The sequence below is a fragment of the Electrona antarctica genome (genome assembly GCF_951216825.1).
Source record: "Electrona antarctica genome assembly, chromosome: 17".
Lineage (NCBI taxonomy): Eukaryota > Metazoa > Chordata > Actinopteri > Myctophiformes > Myctophidae > Electrona > Electrona antarctica.
In genome coordinates, this window is record NC_136798.1 from 19,843,273 (window position 1) to 19,860,794 (window position 17,522).

The 17,522-nt window shown below is 45.9% G+C and overlaps 2 protein-coding genes across 3 annotated transcripts in view; both read right to left on the reverse strand.

Annotated features, from left to right (window-relative positions):
• Nucleotides 1-485: 485 nt before the first annotated feature.
• LOC306941016 (intermembrane lipid transfer protein VPS13A-like) lies at nucleotides 486-9,776 on the reverse strand (the record flags this gene model as incomplete). Its single annotated transcript, XM_079526319.1, has 1 exon — nucleotides 486-9,776. The coding sequence occupies one exon, from the start codon at nucleotides 9,774-9,776 to the stop codon at nucleotides 486-488; it is 9,291 nt and encodes a 3,096-aa protein (XP_079382445.1).
• Nucleotides 9,777-16,474: 6,698 nt separating this feature from the next.
• The window catches only part of filip1b (filamin A interacting protein 1b), a 35,795-nt gene continuing 34,747 nt past the window's right edge, over nucleotides 16,475-17,522 (reverse strand). For both annotated transcript variants that reach the window (XM_079525514.1, XM_079525512.1), the window contains one exon: nucleotides 16,475-16,566. In XM_079525514.1, coding sequence (XP_079381640.1) covers nucleotides 16,520-16,566 — 47 coding nt within the window. In that variant the 3' untranslated portion in view covers nucleotides 16,475-16,519. The remainder of the gene's footprint in view (nucleotides 16,567-17,522) is intronic.

Consider the following 17,522-nt stretch of genomic DNA (forward strand, 5'->3'; position numbering starts at 1 on the left):
AGTTAATTTGGTAATCAATGTTGCTGTAGTAGGTTTTTGATGGTAGGGACCATTCAATATTTGTGTGGGGGGGGGGGGGGGGTTCTGGAGGAAACGAGGGCAGGGTCATTCTTTTTTACTTTTAGATTTCATTCTTTTTTTTTCATTTGGATCTATCAAGTAGTTTAGTTATTAGAGACAGAGGAGCTTTTTACCCCAGAAGTATGAAGTGAAATGTCTTCCCCCACTTTTTATACTAGAAATAGCATGTGTTCTGACAAGCTTACTAGTTTGAATCGTGGCACAAAAAAGGTTCCATTGTAAATGAAAGGTAAATAGGTTTAATTGTAAATGTGTGTGTGTGTCGTGTGTGTGTGTGTGTGTGTGTGTGTGTGTGTGTGTGTGTGTGTGTGTGTGTGTGTGTGTGTGTGTGTGTGTGTGTGTGTGTGTGTGTGCGTGCGTGCGCGTTTGTGCACACTTTTATTTTTTCCATTCTGGTTTGTTGCTCATTTCTGTTGCATGCAGTCTGGTTCTTGCTTCCTTGCCTCCTCCAATTTAGCAAGAACCCACTTTCCTATATCTGGAGTTTTTAATTTAATGATTTTGCAAGATCCACCCACTTTGGGATGTAAGATAGATCTGCCTTTCTCCTCAGCCTCTATGCAAAGGTATTGGTCGTTGACTATACAAGGGTCCTTGGTGAACTCATCAAACCGATACTGCCACTCACAGGTAGGTTTATCACATGTGCCCTTTGTCACAAATAAGATACCCCTCTTGGTAATGATAAGGAAGTTGGAGTCGTCAATGTTGGCGTGAGCAAAGTATCTATAGTTTGCAAAACGTCCATTCACAATTTCCCGAAGCATTTGTCTGCCGATAGCCTCCCTCTCTTTGTATGGTCGTATGACCCCATCGTCATGGATAAAGCGAGGAGGACGCAGAGACTCAATGTCCTGTGAGGTCTCTGCCACCCTCTTGATCCCTTGGAAGGTACTTCCAAACATATCGATAATGCCTCCCGCAGGTTTGGCCACTGCTCCCACCAAACCCTTCACTACACCCTTAAAGAAGCCTGTTGCACCATTCTTCTGAGCACCTTCTATGGGTTTGCTGACAATCCCTGTCACCCCACTGACAATCCCTGTCACCCCAGACAACAGGGCATCGCCACCTCTGGACTGTCTCTCCTGCTGGTACTTTTCATCCATTGTCATGGCAGCAAGACCCTTTGCCGCGGCACCCGTGATCCTGGAGGCTGTCCCGGCTATCCTGGAGGCTGTCCCGGCTAGGCCCTCTACAGCACTGCCGACCAGTGCTTTTACTCCGAGAGCCATGCCTTCCACAAATTCTTCAGGCCCCTGAATGGCTCCCTGATAGGGCTCATAGAATAATGTCTTCACTCCTTTAGACAGCCCTCTGATTAGCCCAAAGGGATTTCCCAGCACATCAAGACCGAACACCAACACATACATTTGTTTAATGGCCTGCTTTTTATAATGACTTTGAACCTCCCTTTGGAGCTGTTGAGTTGTGCAGAACTGGAAGGTCATCTCAAAGGAGGCCAGTTTGAAGACAACGTCCTGTACATCAGTGAGTGTGGCTCCTATACTCTTCAGCAGCAGGTTGAGGGACTCAATAGGGAAGAGTTCTGTATTTCTCTTCTTCAGACCGTCTTCTCCACCCGTACTCAGAGAGAAACTCAAGTGTAGCTTGATGGGGGAGATGTGAAAGTACTCATAGAGGCTGATAGGAGACGTGTCTGCAGCAGAGACATGGTTGAGTTCTGATAGTATATACTCTATGTCTTTTTCAAACAGCTCCACCTCCTGTTCTGATGTTGCAATGCTGCCGTTCTCTGGTGTGAGAAGATCTCGAATGGCATTTAGGAAACCCAGGTCCAGCTTCAAATCCATCTCCTGAATCAACACCTTGAAGTACTTGATGCGAGAGATATTAGAGTGTCCTGCCGCTCTGGTAACAATGCAGATGTCTGTTATGGGTTTAGGCCTAGAATCCTCTGTGACAGACTTGGGCAGTTTGACGGGTGAGAAGACATATGGGAAGATGGCTCCTGGAAGTTGATTCTGGATCTGTATGCGGTTGATTTGGATGCGGTAGGAGCACTGTCGTGAGGAGACACTGTACTCCACTCTCACCCCAGGCAGGAAGGTCCTCCTGAGGCGAGCCTTGAATGGTTGAAGCAGCTTCATATCCCTGCCATTGGGAGTCAGAGAAACCTGGAAGTTTTTTGCCAATTCAACTATGGCATTTTCTAAGGGCTCACGGTCTATATAGTCTCTGTAGGTATTTTCCAGCATCTCTGCCGCTTTACCACCCAGGGCCTTCCATCTGGACTTATCCACCTCTTCATACTCCCACACCACATCAGAACTTGTAATCCCGATGAAACAGACCTCCTGGCTGGTAGTGTTGTTTACCAGAGACAGCCCTACATCTTGGAGGGACAGAATTATTTCCTTATCAGCCAACTTAGCTTTCTCACACTTGCAAAGGTACTTGTAGATCTGACGCTCTTCTGTAAATAGCACCACCCGCTGGAGACCTTCATAGAAGGATATCAAGAAAAGTTTTCCCTCATCATTCATATTCTTACATAAGTCCCCCTCACTCTTAAGTGTGTGATGGTAACTGCCACATTTCCATCGTAGCTCTCTAGACCCACTGGGTTCAGTCCAGGTGTAGTACACAGCTTTACCTGGCTCCAACTCCTCCTTCTTCTTCTGCGAGCTCTGGTAGAACTGTAGAACCTGGTCCTTGGTATGGTTGATGATGAGGAAGGGAGCAGCACCATCATGGTAGTCGGAGAAACAAATCACAGCTGAGTGCTCTGATAGGTTCACATCGACCGTGATCCCACCCAGTGTCCTGTCCAGATGCAGCAATAAGCAGTTCTCTGCCCGTGTGAAGTCAATGGTCCGAGGAGGAGATTCACAACCTTCAACTTTGATCTTCAGGTACCTGCTGTCTCTCTCTGGCCAGAATGGAACGGCTGACTGTTCAGGCTGTACCTGGGTCCACTTATCCTGTCCTTGCTCACTGATGTAGATGGTGTGTTTGGTTCTGTTGACCAGCATGTAAAATGGCAGGAAAGTCACAAAGCGTGTAAGGCCGAAGCTACTCGCATCGATCTTCACCCCAACATGGTAATCTTTGTATGTGCCTTTACATTTCATGTCTCCATAGTTACCAACAGTATCCAGAGAGAATTCTTGCGAGAGCTCACTGTCTGAGATCATCAGACGGACTTTGTTCTTTTCCAGAAAGTTTTGTGGCTTGAAGGAGAAGAGCAGTGGCATGTCATAGTCCAGTGGGTGTTTGAAAAAGATATCATCAGCCTTGTACTGCAGCAGCCGGCCTGTCTTGTTCTCCATCCAATAAGGTGAATAGATGGCCACCACGGTTTGTCCCGGGTCATATTTGACGTGCACCGCTATGTTGAGCTCTGCCCTCTTGCTATTCGTCCCACCACTCGCTCCATTCTTATCGTCCTTGCCAAGAGACTTGAACACAGCGAAGGTAAACTCTTCCTGTTCACTGAGGAGACTGTATTCAGCAGACCAATCCCGAACCAAGTAGTCAAGGAGGCGGAGAGTGAGACTTGACTGATTGATGACAGCAGTGTGTAGCTGTGCAGAATGGCCTGGTTCCAGAGTGGCCTCAGGGGCGATGTCTCCACTGTTCTGTAGTTTGTAGGTGACCGTGTATGGCAGCAGATTACGCAGCAGAATAGAGGGCCACAGGTGGAGTATGTAGGGCTCGTCAAAATTCTCCCCTAGACATCCTGTGTGTTTGGATGTCACTGCATCCCTCAATGACACAATATTGATCATCAGAAAGCCTGCCCTTTCTCTACAACGGCAGCAGATCTGCTGAAGGTGTGTGCCAGGTTCCTGTTTGCTGACATCCTCATAGCTGAAACCCTTGGAACACTCAAACTTTATCGCCTGACTGCCTTCACCTTCCTCTGTTAATGGCTGCAGGCTCAGTTTAGACCTATAAGAATCCAGAGGCACACAGAATTCCTCATTGGGGAGAGACATACCCAGACATGTTGACCCTTCAAACACTTTGAAAGGGATAGAAAAGTGATTGATAATCTGAAAGGGAGAGCGAATCTTAATGTACTTGTTGCCCTCCACAGAGTAGATTTGACACACCACAAAGCGAGTGACGCCCGACTTGCTGTGCATCACACTGTACATCCCCCGGCCCACCTTGATCAGTGGCATGACACTGGCTGATGTGTGGCCCAATGGAGTGGGCTGTATGTAATAATCCTTTTCGCTTAGGGAAATTATAGCAGACTTGTTGGCAGTACTTGAGTAGTCCATATTGAGGCTCTCTCCATCCTGCAACTCTACTTTACGGTTGTCGTGCTGTCCATTGGTGGGGCTGAACATCTCACTGTAGACGACAGACACCGGCAGGCCTAGACAGTTCTTCACCGCAAATGGAGCCTCATCCTTTTGGAAGCATTCGGTTGTCTGCTTCGCAGCCTCCACAAATGCCATGTGCAAGTTACTGAGCATGCCCAGTCCACATTTTGAGAGGGTGATGTTGAGATGGTCCTTGCTGCTGATGTTGATGATTGTTTTATAATCTGGAACACTGAAATCAACCTCAGATGATATTCCTGTGTATTTCACTGGCATCTTATTCATCTTCAGTTGTAGAGTCCAGGGTCTTTCATCCTCTAATTGTTCCTCCAATGGTTCCAGGAATGGCTCCCACACTCCCATCATCTCATTGTAATAGTGAACTTCCAGATTGAGCTGCCCGTGGAAGTTAATGAACGTGCTCCAGTTCCTGACATCTGCATGGAAGGAGGACTTGGCCAGAAGCATGGGAATGGTCCCATGCCCAACCCCTCCCTCCAGAGTCAGGCAGATAGAGTTGATGGCTACCTGTAGTGACTCTCCCTGTGGCATCAGTGGGGCCAGTGACTGTGCATCCTCATCCACTTCATCCTCCAGGAACCACAACTTAAGATCCTTCCAGCTTCGTTGCTCCCATAAGTCATGGGGTACAGGGCTATTTAGCTCCTGTGGAGTCTCTGCATTAAGTGTCAGCACTGAATGGACAATGGTGATCAATGTGTTGATGATGGTGGGAGATACTTTCATTGAGAGGGCATTGATGCAGACCTCCATAGCTGGAGGGGAGGTGGATGCTTGGTTCCCTTGGTAGAACACCTGACATGGCTGGAGCACCGTAGTTATGTTGTTTTTCCTCTTGTCCCATAGGAAGGGACATGCCACAACATTGAGGTCCTTGATGACAGCAGTCTGCAGCAATCCCTCTGCATCATTCTTCTGCACCAGTTCACATTGCGTCACTCGCACCACTAGGGCAGGGGAGTTGGCACGTGTTAAGTCTGCCACAAAGACAATCTCTGGGTTCCGCACAAGAATGTTGATGTTGGATGCTGTCACTATATCTGCAGAATTTCTTGAAGTGGGATTGTTTGTGGCCTTGGGCTGCGAGGCTGGAGCAAAGCCTTGCTCGATGGCCTTGAGGAAGATGTCTGCAACTTTAAGCAGGAACTCCATGCTGGCACACAGGTAGAGGTCCTGAATAACTGAGTCCAGAGTGAAGCCATCGCGGCCCTCACTGTAGTTCACCTCCATCAACATGTTCTGCTCAGCACTGGTACGCATAGCCATCATTGTAGGAGTGGCCATTTTGATCCTGGGATTCTTGTCATCCAGTAGGCAGTTGGCCAGTTTAAATGAGACCTTCAAGGAACTGTCAGAATACATGTGGAGGGAGGACGAGATGGATTCTAAAGTAAACTCTGCCAGCTTCTGCTGCTCATCGTGGCACTCCAGGAGCTGCACTTCGTTTGCAATGGGGCTGTACAGGATCAGGGTCATGGAGTCAAACTTGAAGTCCAGCTTGAGTGTGCTTTTAAATTTATTGGGAGGAGTGGGCACTGTGTCCGATGTCCGCAAAAGGACTTCTCTAAGCGTAATTAGTAACAATGTCATGTCGGCCTGACTCTGCATCACAGTCATGGTTTTGAGGTGACCTGTGATCTCTATGTCAGGTATGTCATGGTACCAGGTGGATGACAGGTTTCTCCATATTGACAAATCCATGCTAACTGGTTTCAGCAGCTGAGTCTCCCCTTGAAACCAACCTGCCTCATGTGTGGTTCTGTACACCCTGAGGTCACTTAGTCCCACTGTCATCATATCAACTACAGGGGGGATTTTGGCTTGGGTTTTGGATGGCATCTTGGCAAAGTGGTTCTTGACAGAGATCAGGCCCAGGTGAGCTACGATGACATTAGATGAGGAGGACCCGGGGAGGAAGATGACGGGTGTGTTGAACTGGACATTGAGAGCAATCCGTTTGATGTGCTCCGCAAGCTCCAACATACCTATGGCAGCCTTCTTTGCAGGCTTTACTTGTTGGAAATTGTTGATGAAAGCCAGTATGGAAGAGATGAACTTGTTGAGGATGATGACTTGGATAGATCCCACCGTCAGTGTGATTGAAGTGTCTACTTTTGACATATCCAGATATGCATCTCCCACTGTGGCATCTGTATAGTTCACCATGTGGAAGGCAAACACCTCCTTATCTGCTATGGACACCACCTTCTTGTAAATAGCATCTTTGTCACAGTCCAGGACAACAATATTCTTCAGGTTGGCAAGAACCTCCATCTTATTTTCCCTCAGCAGAACCTCTGAACCCAAGCCTTCAATGCTGATGTCGGAGATCCTTGCTTTGTCTCCTTCGATGAAAATCTTCAGACAGTTGAGTTCTGTTCTGATATGCAGATGCACAACATCCTCAAACGTTGATTTCTTTGAACTATATCTCTTGGCAACCACATATTCCTCATTCTTCCTGCCCCTGTCTTCCTCCTGTCCTCCTCCTTCCATCCCCCAAGAAAAAGGGGGGAGGTTCTTGAAGATGTTCATGATGTTGAGGAGAGGCTCAGTGTAAAGGTGCATGTCCAGTGATGAGAGGTTCACCTTTATTAGCTGTTCTGTGTTGTTGTGTCGAGACCTGAATTCAGGACCATTCCTATCAGCCTTGATGTACTCCAGAGTGAGCAAGTCATCCTCCGTGTTGTCTAGAGTGGTGATGAGATGAACCTCCTGTCCTTGAGAATCCATATACTCGGGGCACTTTAGGCAGATCTCGCGCACAAACGTGTATGAGGACGTGTCGAAGGTTTGCAATTTAAGTTCAGTTCCCACTCCTTCTATGTCCAGGTGTAGGATGGTGACCTCCCGACCCACTGATAGATGACACAGCTTTATGGACATCTCGTTGATCTCAAATGTCACAAGGAAATCGGTCATGTTCTTCTGAGGATCCTTCTTGACCAGATCTGCTCTTTTACTTGCAGGCCTGCATGGGGCAGGTTTTCTATTAGACACTGGGATGCTGTCTATCAGATCAAGAACACCTCGAACCCTATCCTCAGAGATACAAAGAGATAGCAAAGGTAGCTCCCCAGAGATCTTAAACTTGGCCATGCGCGAGTCTGTGGTGACCATTGCCCTGCTGAACACCACCTTAAGATCCACCGGCTCTAGGATGTGGAGCACTGACTGCTTCTGCTTACGAGCCTTCTTCCAGTCCCCATCTGGTTTGCTGTAGAGAAACTGCAAACTGTTGAGCTGTACGTCAAAGCTGTCGTATGCTCTGGACATGATGTCCACAATGGCACTGCTGCCCACTGACAGCTGGGGAAGGCCCTTCTTGCTCTGACTTGACACTTTTAAGTCTCCCAGGTCCAACACCATGATATTTTGAGTGGAGTCATAGAAGCCGGTCTGGGGAATGATGACATAGGATGCCAACAGTTTCACTTCCAGGTCTAGAGTGGTCTGTGTCTCAATTACATACATCAGACCTGAGGATGTACGGTCTCTGAACTGCTCCAGTTTCATCAGGGTAACATTGGTCAGCTGGTCTAACTGCTGGTTGTCAGGGGGCCTGAAGAACTCTAACATGCTGTTCACTGTTACAGCATCATATATGATTTCCAGGGGTTGTGACTCAACGTAAATCTTCTGGTCAACAGTCTCGTCCAGCGGGTTGGTCTCAAAGTTAATGCTTAGCAGCTGAGTTCCTTTTTCCATCGCAGCCTTCCTTGACGACACTAGGGTGGGGGTGACCCGTTTATCGGCCAAGCCTGTGACCTCAAACATATTGAGCTCAAGTTCAAGTTTGATGGCTTTTGCTCCTGGTCTCTGTGTAAGAATGGCCCTGAGCTCTCCAACTGTAATCTTGATAATCTCATTCTGATCTATGGTGTTGTCTTTGAAGGACACAGAGAGATTCTCCATGTGGAAATCAACCTTCATATCCACAAAGGTCTTTGGCATGTTGTCATTGACAGCAACCTCACTGTATCCAATGGCGGTGTAAAGCTTGGCCTTCTCGGCTGGGGTCATCAAGTCATCCAAAGCTCCAGTTTTCACTTGTGCAACATGTTTATCTGGCTCTCCTCCCCATTTCCACACCCATCCAAACCATCCCTGTGACTGCTCTGCTTCCATCTTCATACCAGGACGATAGATACGCAGGCCTGCCTTGCTCGCCTCCATCTCAGCCTGCTGCCTGGCCAACGTGATGTTAAATACATCCAGTGTCCTTTCAGTCTCCTCCAGCTCTTTCAGCAATTCCCAGACAGGTTTATTGCTGGTGATCTTATCCTTGTAGAGCTCCCGGTAGCGTTTCACTGTCTTCCGGTGTCGGCGGATGTGCTGCCACGACCACATGTGGAAGCGGTGCTTCACATCCACCTCCAGGATGCTCGTGATCACATAGCGCCACCATATTGGGGCATTGGTGTGAATGTGGACCTCAGGCCGGTATTTCCTATACGGCAGTTTCCGTGCCATCATATACACCGAGTCCATAAACTCCAGAATGCTTATATACTGTGGTCTATTGAGCTCAATGGCCACAGATGGCAGATTTACTGCCAGGTCCACTTTGGGAGAGGAGAAGTCCACACCTGACCTTGGATTCATCCGGAGTTTGGCATCAGCTGTCATCAGATGAAATATGAAGTCATGACTGGAGTGAACGGAGTTGTGGAGACGTTGTATAGCTTCATCTGGACTGTGATTAGAGTAGAGCAACGAGTTGACATTCCAGTAGGCAAACACGTTGTTAAGCTGCACAAGCTTAAAGAAATGTTTGGTATTCTCATCCAGAAGGCAAGGTTCCCAGTTCTCATCAGCGGTGTGGAAGCTAAGATCTTTCAGCGACACACCAAATGACAATGGACGACTGGGATTTGTCATGTCATCCTCATAGCGTACATGGATGTTGGAAATCTTGACCTGTAGGTTCTTGATGACCTGAGTGATCAGCTTCTCAATAAAGGTGTTCTGCTTCTCTAGCGTAGGATTGTCTTTTTCGGAGGCCTTCCGCTTTGTCTCTTCTATCCTCTTCAGTTCCCTCTGGCGAGTGTCTTGCAATTGTTTTTCTTCCTTCTCAGCATCATATTTTATATGGGTTGTCGGTACTAACAGCAGATAGACACCATCCAGTGTTGCCTCCACTGACTGGGTGTAGAGGTTTTTCCATGGGATCTTCAGCTCGAGACGTTTTATTTGTCCCACTTTAACTTTAAAGGGAATGCCAAGATCACTCAAGCAACTTTCCTTGATTTCAAGCTCTCTGAGAACAGCATCACCTCCCCATATGCCAAGCTTCAGTTTAGAGCTGTCAAGGTTAATAACGTAGTCCCCTAAAAATGTATTGAGGAGTTCTACCACAACACCTTCGAAGACCATGCCTGATTCTAAAAAAACATCAATTCTCTCTGTCTTTCTCAGTCTCTCTCTGTCACTTTCAGCAGTCTCTTTCTAGTTCTCTAGCTCTGTACAATCAAATTGTTTGATTCACTCTGACTCCATCCTTCCCTCTTTATAACACCTTATATAGGCCTGTGATGCGATGACACAAGCCGTTGCCAGGCTTATCTAACCATGTCGATTTATGCAGAGTCTGCAGACACAGGTTTCAGTTCGTCCATCAGTGACTGAGTATGCCAAAGGCTTGCTGCATAGCACAGTGTTAAAAATCAACCAAGTTTCACGTAACCCTCCCTCCCATCAGTTTGTTATTTTAGCTGGTGTTTAAAACTGCTAACGGCAAGCTGAAATCCTTAATAGTCAGCCCATGTTCCATGCTTACCTGTAGTATTCCCCCCAATGTTTTCCATTGAAATGTGAGCAATGGTAAATGGTGCATTTATATAGCACCTTTATCCAAGGCACATTACATAGATTGTGCATTACATTCACCCATTCACACACACATTCATACACTGATGGTGGCGGAAACCATCCAAGGCACCAACCAGCACATCAGGAGAAATTAGGGGTTCACTGTCTTGCTCAAGGACACTTTGACACTAACTCTGGGGGAGCCCCGGTTCGAACTGGCAACCTTGCGGTTACCATCCAGCCACTCTACCCCTGAGCCACCGCCACATGAGAACATGTGTTCTGCAGCAGACCAATTGGCCGAGCTTTGCATAACGTTTGTGCTGCTGTACCTGTACAATTGAACTCTATATGCTCTTGTACGTCAGCATGATGTCTTGAGAACATCAGGGATCCTCGTATCTCCATATTTAGCCCATTGGTCTTGTGGTAGTGGCAGAGCCATCTAATAGAAGAGTTGCAATATTGAGGGGGCAGAAAACCCGGTCACGTGGTTCATGTACTCGCGCGAGCCCATATAGACTCCAATGCATTCCGTAAACTTCCGGTTATCCCCACGCTCAATAGAAGTCTATGTAGAAGAGCCGCCATTGGACTGGCCCCATGAAGTGAATGGATGGCCACGCATTCCCAACTTGCATCGCTCCCGACCTGTATGATCATTTAGTAGGCCGGTGCGAGTGCTTACCAGCAAGTACCCTGACTACTGTAGGTACAACAGGTATTGTATAATTGGGTGGGGAATGAATTCCCAACGTGCATATTCCCTGATTTACATAATTCCTGACTTGCGTGGTCCCAGAGTAGGCCGGTGCCCTAGTTTTTAAATATAATTGATAACTACAGAGTTTGACTGCTTTTGGATTTTCTTTTCAGTCATATAGTAATGTGGTCATATATCTATTTTTAGTAATGGGTATCTATTTGTATTATGCAAGATAACATAAGGACAAAATGAGTGTGACTCATGAAATGGTGTTGTTGTAGTCTTAGGCGAAGCACAAATAATAGGTTTAGGAGGAGTCACACCCAGGGCAAGGGAATACACACTAGACACGTGTTGTGCATAGTGGGCCACCCTGCTATGTCTTGAAGATCGTTGTCGGTCAAAAGCCTTGTATCTCCTATTTAAACTTTTGATGTTATATAGTATATATACAGTTAAGAATAAAGTGCCTGGTGCTGGGAGTCTGGTGCAACGCACAGGGCCTGACCTGGTGAGAGCAGGAGTGGACCTGGTGAGACGTAGGAGGGGCCCGGACAGGAGTCAACCCACAGAGCCTAGTCCTTCCACGCGCCAGAATGGTACCTCCCAGTCCCGGCAGAGTAGTTCAGGAGGAACGGATTGTGTGGCCCTGGTTTTTCCCTAATGGGACTGATCGAGGGTAGCTACTGGGACGTAAGTCGGGACTTGATCACCCCGGCTGGGTCACCTGAGTGAGGGGTATGATGTTGCGAGACCCGAAACCCCGATGACCTTGGGATACATCACTGAGGATACGTCCCAGGTGCATCCATGTATGTATGTATTTTGTTTAGTTATTCTATTTATAGTGACTCATAGGAATAGACTACGTGACAACCAGGAATAGTCTGGTGACCACCGGAGAGACGGGTGGCAGCCGGAAATTAGACGGCACCCGGGAGCAGTATGGGTTGGCGCCCCAGCCTGTGTCTTCCGTGAGGAAGAAGCCCAACAAACCCACGGTGAGGCCTTTAGGAGGACCATTCGGGCCTCAAGCGGAGCCTGCGGCACCACCAAGGGCAAGGTGGAGCCTGCGGAACTGTTGCGGCTCGAGAATCCACCATTCCTGAATAAAGTGCCTGGTGCTGGGAGTCTGGTGCAACGCACAGGGCCTGACCTGGTGAGAGCAGGAGTGGACCTGGTGAGACGTAGGAGGGGCCCGGACAGGAGTCAACCCACAGAGCCTAGTCCTTCCACGCGCCAGAATGGTACCTCCCAGTCCCGGCAGAGTAGTTCAGGAGGAACGGATTGTGTGGCCCTGGTTTTTCCCTAATGGGACTGATCGAGGGTAGCTACTGGGACGTAAGTCGGGACTTGATCACCCCGGCTGGGTCACCTGAGTGAGGGGTATGATGTTGCGAGACCCGAAACCCCGATGACCTTGGGATACATCACTGAGGATACGTCCCAGGTGCATCCATGTATGTATGTATTTTGTTTAGTTTAACACAGCCGACGCTAATCGCATATCAATACGTTATCAATTAATCAAACGTCCGGTGCGAACCACGTATCCATACGTTCTAATCACTTTTTTATAGCATACTTTCATTCATCTTTTTACCCACCCGGACAATGAAGAACCATCCCCCTATCATTGCTGCTTAGTCCCGCTCACGTGATCAGAAAAAAAAAAAAAAAAAAAAAAAACCCCTCCCATCCTGAAAACAGGAGGGCGGGCCGCTTTACGTGTATAAGCCAGTGTAAAATGGATGCGCCCATGCCGATCTAGTCGGTGTGTGAAAAGAATCAAATTTCACCTAACCTCGCCTCACCAGGCTTTCCTCCACCTATTGGCTTTTACCCAACACTATAGTACTCGATTCCCCCCTCCCCTCCTGTTTCTCCTGCAGGAGGAGGGCCTTGCGAGATGGGGGCTCTGTCCTGGCTCTGTCTCTCGGAAAAAAACATGATGAACGGATCGCTGCCTAAACACATATGCACCGGATCCGATCGGCATTGCATTCTGCAATCTGCAACACACATGGACAGATGCATGTTTCCTTCTTCATACTGTAGCGACCAAACGATCCCCGAGCCTACAATACTACGAACTAACAAACAAACTACATTATCGAGAGGGGCCGCCATGACAACAGACAGTCTACCGTTGGGGGATCACGTATCGCCATGCAGAGCCGTCATAATCGGAGATCGCTCGGACGTGTGATTGTAACGCTTTTTTGAAAAGCACCGCGCAACTGTAGAGAACAGTTGCACCGCTCACTTCACAGGGGTGTGATTTTTATTATTACAGTAGAAGTTTACAGACCAAACTGTAAATAAAAGGTTTACATGACTTTCTGTCTCAGTCCGTATATAGCGAGCTGTAGTGAATAAGTACAGAACAGTTGCAACGCTCACTTCACAGGGGTGTGATTTTTATTATTACAGTAGAAGTTTACAGACCAAACTGTAAATAAAAGGTTTACATGACTTTCTGCCTCAGTCCGTATATAGCGAGCTGTATTGAATAAGCAGAGAACAGAATATGGGACAGAGTTGCACCACTCACTTCACATGGGTGTGATTTTTATTATTACTACAGTAGAAGTTTTTTTCTTATGAAAGCAGAGAGTCTTCTGTTTCATACGGTATATAGTATTTATATGTCGCTATAGGCCTTATTTTGTGAATATTGAGGAGTTCACGTCCATGTCTTCTCTGAAGTTATCTGGTGGGCACAAGCTGCATTCAATAACCAATTACTGTCTAACTGTACATGGGATCAATGTTTACTCTTTTCCTCGTAAAAGTACACATTCAGGGCTTTCATTCGGTGTATAGGATGTATAGGATATTTATTGGGTTCAATTTTATATCTGCCTGTCAATGTCTCTGACTTTAAACCATCCATAACTCTGCTCGCTGTTCAAGATAACCACTTCCAGGCAAATGCAGGTGTTGCAAAAAGGTCAATATCTCCAGAATGGAACATGGTAAAATCATTTGAAGTGGACAAGTTCAGCTTTCTTTTGATGTATGCGTGTGATTCTCGCTATAAGAGAACATTTTGCTGTGGCCCCCCGAACAAGGCCTTTGTGCAATGTTAAACGGTAGCAACATCCAAATAGGCCTGCCGAGATCTTGTAGCAATCAAAGTGTTAAGTATACAGTATTTTATATTAAAGAAATATTAAATATTAAAAAAAATGGCTTATGGGGGACCTCTGACATAACCATATAAGGAGTTCCCAATGCAGCTGCGCCCTGTTGTCCAACCTCAATGTGTCTTCATGGCATCAACCAACAAATCAGTCAGCTCCATATATGGGCACAAAAGGGGGCATGTCATGCCCATATATGGGCATTAAAGGGTCAAGGACTGACAGATACAGAGATCTTCATAATATGGGCATATCAATCAGTTCGGCGGTGCAACGTGGGTGTGAGTGCCGAAAATGTTGTTCCATACTACTGTGTCGCAAAAAAGTAGCAAAATTATATATATATATATATATATATATATATATATATATATATATATATATATATATAGCTAGCTCACAATGCGTCACACCGCGCTTACTTCCTCTATGTTTGTTAATGGCACACAAAGTTTTACATTTACAGTATCTTTTGAGTTTTTGAGCGGTGGCCATCATGTAGCTTTGTGTGTCCCTATGTCTGTCTGTTTAGGGTACCAACAGGTGAGAAAGTGGCACTGTTGAGCTTCATACTGTGCATGATGGGAAGCTGAGTTTTTTGTGTAACACCAGTCTTTTTCAGCACGTCTGTACAGGAGTTCAGTAAGTATAACAATTACAGTATAGTTCCACCGTTCACTTCTTCACACAGGTGTGATTTTTTTTCCATATGAAGGCTCAGTGTTCTTGAACTTGACAGACCTGAGACGTAGCTATTGTTAAAATGTTAAAATCTTCAATGTTATTGCATTTAAAGTAAAGACATACACTCAGCCTCTTCTGTGGAGGTAAAATTTTATCGCTTCATTCAAAACATCAGAGAGGTCCACTGTTTGGCAATACAGATTATGAGGCCTGTCGATAATAGGCCTCATTTTAATCCAAACCACTCCTTACACACACAAAAATCTGTGATTAATTCTTATGAAGAACCAAAAACTGTATTTTAACATATATAGACTTACATTTGTTTTATCCCCATTTTAATTGATACTTTAATTTGTCTACAACACTTCTGTCTCATACACACTTAATATTCAAATCAATTCTGATTTATTATACTTACTTAGACGTTTCATAATGATGCATACATTTGCCATTCCATCTTCATGTCCTATGCAATTTTCAACTTCCCTTACTGTAACTTTTCATCTCAACAGTATTCGCGATCAAGCATAATCTTAAAGCTTTGATACACATCTTTTAAAATGAGGCAATGTATTTTCTTAGCCAGATGACTCTAAATGTCTAGAAATCATAAATATAAATAAATAATTGTATGCAACCTCTAAATGTGGAGTGAATTGATGGCCCTGTTGCTGTTATCTCTCGCCAACTAACCTTGCGTCACCAGACTTTCCACCTCAGAGGAAAGAAAGTCTTACAAAATTGCCATGTGATCTGGTCGGGAGTGGATGATATCGTTACGTCATGTTGTAGTCATTGTTTTGTAGTTATCAGGCCGCTGAGGCCGGAACCATCAATCTGGAACTTTCTTTTCCTCAAACCGGAAGAATAACAATAAAAGCATGCCTGCTTCATTGAAGAGTATAGATTTAAGAGCGTAACCTTCTCCACCAAAGTATGTGTGTAGAACAGGGTTTCTCAAAGTGGGTGCTGAGGCACCCTACAGTGCCGTGATGCAAGTCCAGGCGTGCAAGTCCAGAATGTCACTTCTGTTTTACCACTTAGACCCCCTATCTATATCTTAGTCAAATGGACCTGAGTTGCACTGTACATTATTTTACAATAAATACATTTCCTGTGGGCGCTACGAAACAGTGTGCGAATGAAACCATAATACAATACAATTTCTTAAGGTTATTCTTTTATGATAATGTTATAATTATCATTAAAATCTCATTGTTTTCACCAATCATCATCATCATCATTTTTCGACCGCGGTCGAGATCATGGATTTCACAATGCCACACCAGACTTTCCGGTCCTTCATTGCCATCCCCAGTTCCTGCTTACTGATGCATGTGTCCCTAGCGATGACATCAGGGAACGACAGTTTTCTACCTCTGGTCTGCTTTGAGGCAGGACTCCAGAGAAGAAGAGAAGATATAACCTCATTGTCAGCTCTGTAGCAGTGGCTGGCAAACTGTGTTCTTCTGGATCGGACTAGTGAAGAAACCATAGAGAAACACGGGGAAGGTTGCCGTATATTAGGTTAGTCGATGGGTGGCTCTTCCAAGACAGATTTTGCGCTCTCATTAGAAGGCGGGTGTAAGTGCCATCAGCGAAGTCAGTGTTGGTTAGGTATTTAGCAGGATGACGAGAGCTTCTCCTAGGGTTTAGTTATATCATTAATATTATTATTTCACCAATAATTTGGGGGCCCACTTGCAGTATCCTCCTCACAGGTTGCTGCCGTAGACAGGCTGTTCTCGAAGGCCACTGACCACAGAGGACTAGTAGGGACCTCCATGTATCATCTTCACATAGTGCATAACGTTTCCTGGAAGATAAAGAGAATTCTTAATAGACAGTGAATGACAGTGAGGTTGCTGCTCATGCACACGCACGCACACCAGGGGTCGACATTAGGTCTCAGAGGCACTTGCCATCGGGCGGCAAGTGTGTGTGTGTGTGACTGTGTGACTGTGTGTGTGTGTGTGTGTGTGTGTGTGTGTGTGTGTGTGTGTGTGTGTGTGTGTGTGTGTGTGTGTGTGTGTGTGTGTGTGCAGTTAATCTCTGGCACCGTTAACCTGGTCGATGCCAAATTTTGCACACACTACCTGGATGCCAACGATGAACCTCTGCCCCAAATTTTCCAGAATGGCCTGTTATAGCACCACCAGGAGTCCGACTTTTGAAAAACAAATTTTTTGATAATACTGCTCCAAATTCTGTCCAAAAAAAATGTTTTGATATTACTGCTCCAGATTCTGTCCAAAAATCCGACAAATCGTTACACACTATCTCTATAGTCATGTGTTCAAGACGGATCTGTCCGATATTTCATATTCCATCCTAATTGGCTAACATTGGCTTTCAGTCCAGTTTTATAGAGCGTCGCAGTCCCGCCCCCTTTCATGACGACGCCAGGCCCAGGAAATAATTCCCAATGCATTTTTCCCATAGACGTTTCAAAAAGTAATTATTTAAAGACCTTTTAAGCATCGTACAAAGCCAACTCGAGTTGTGACAAATCATGACAACAAACACAATATTTCGGACAAAAAAAATTATTACAAAGAAGAAAAACAACAAAAAAAAGTGTTGTAACCTGCCGTTTTTTTCTTCTTTCTAATTATTTGTTGTAAAGGTCTTTAAATAAATACTTTTTGAAATGTCTATGAGGAAAATGAACAGGGAATCATTTCCTGGGCCCTGGTAGGGGGCGGGACTGCGACGCTCTATAGGGAGCAGGTTTATTGGAGAAGTGTTCACTGCTGGGCTGATGAGGGAGTT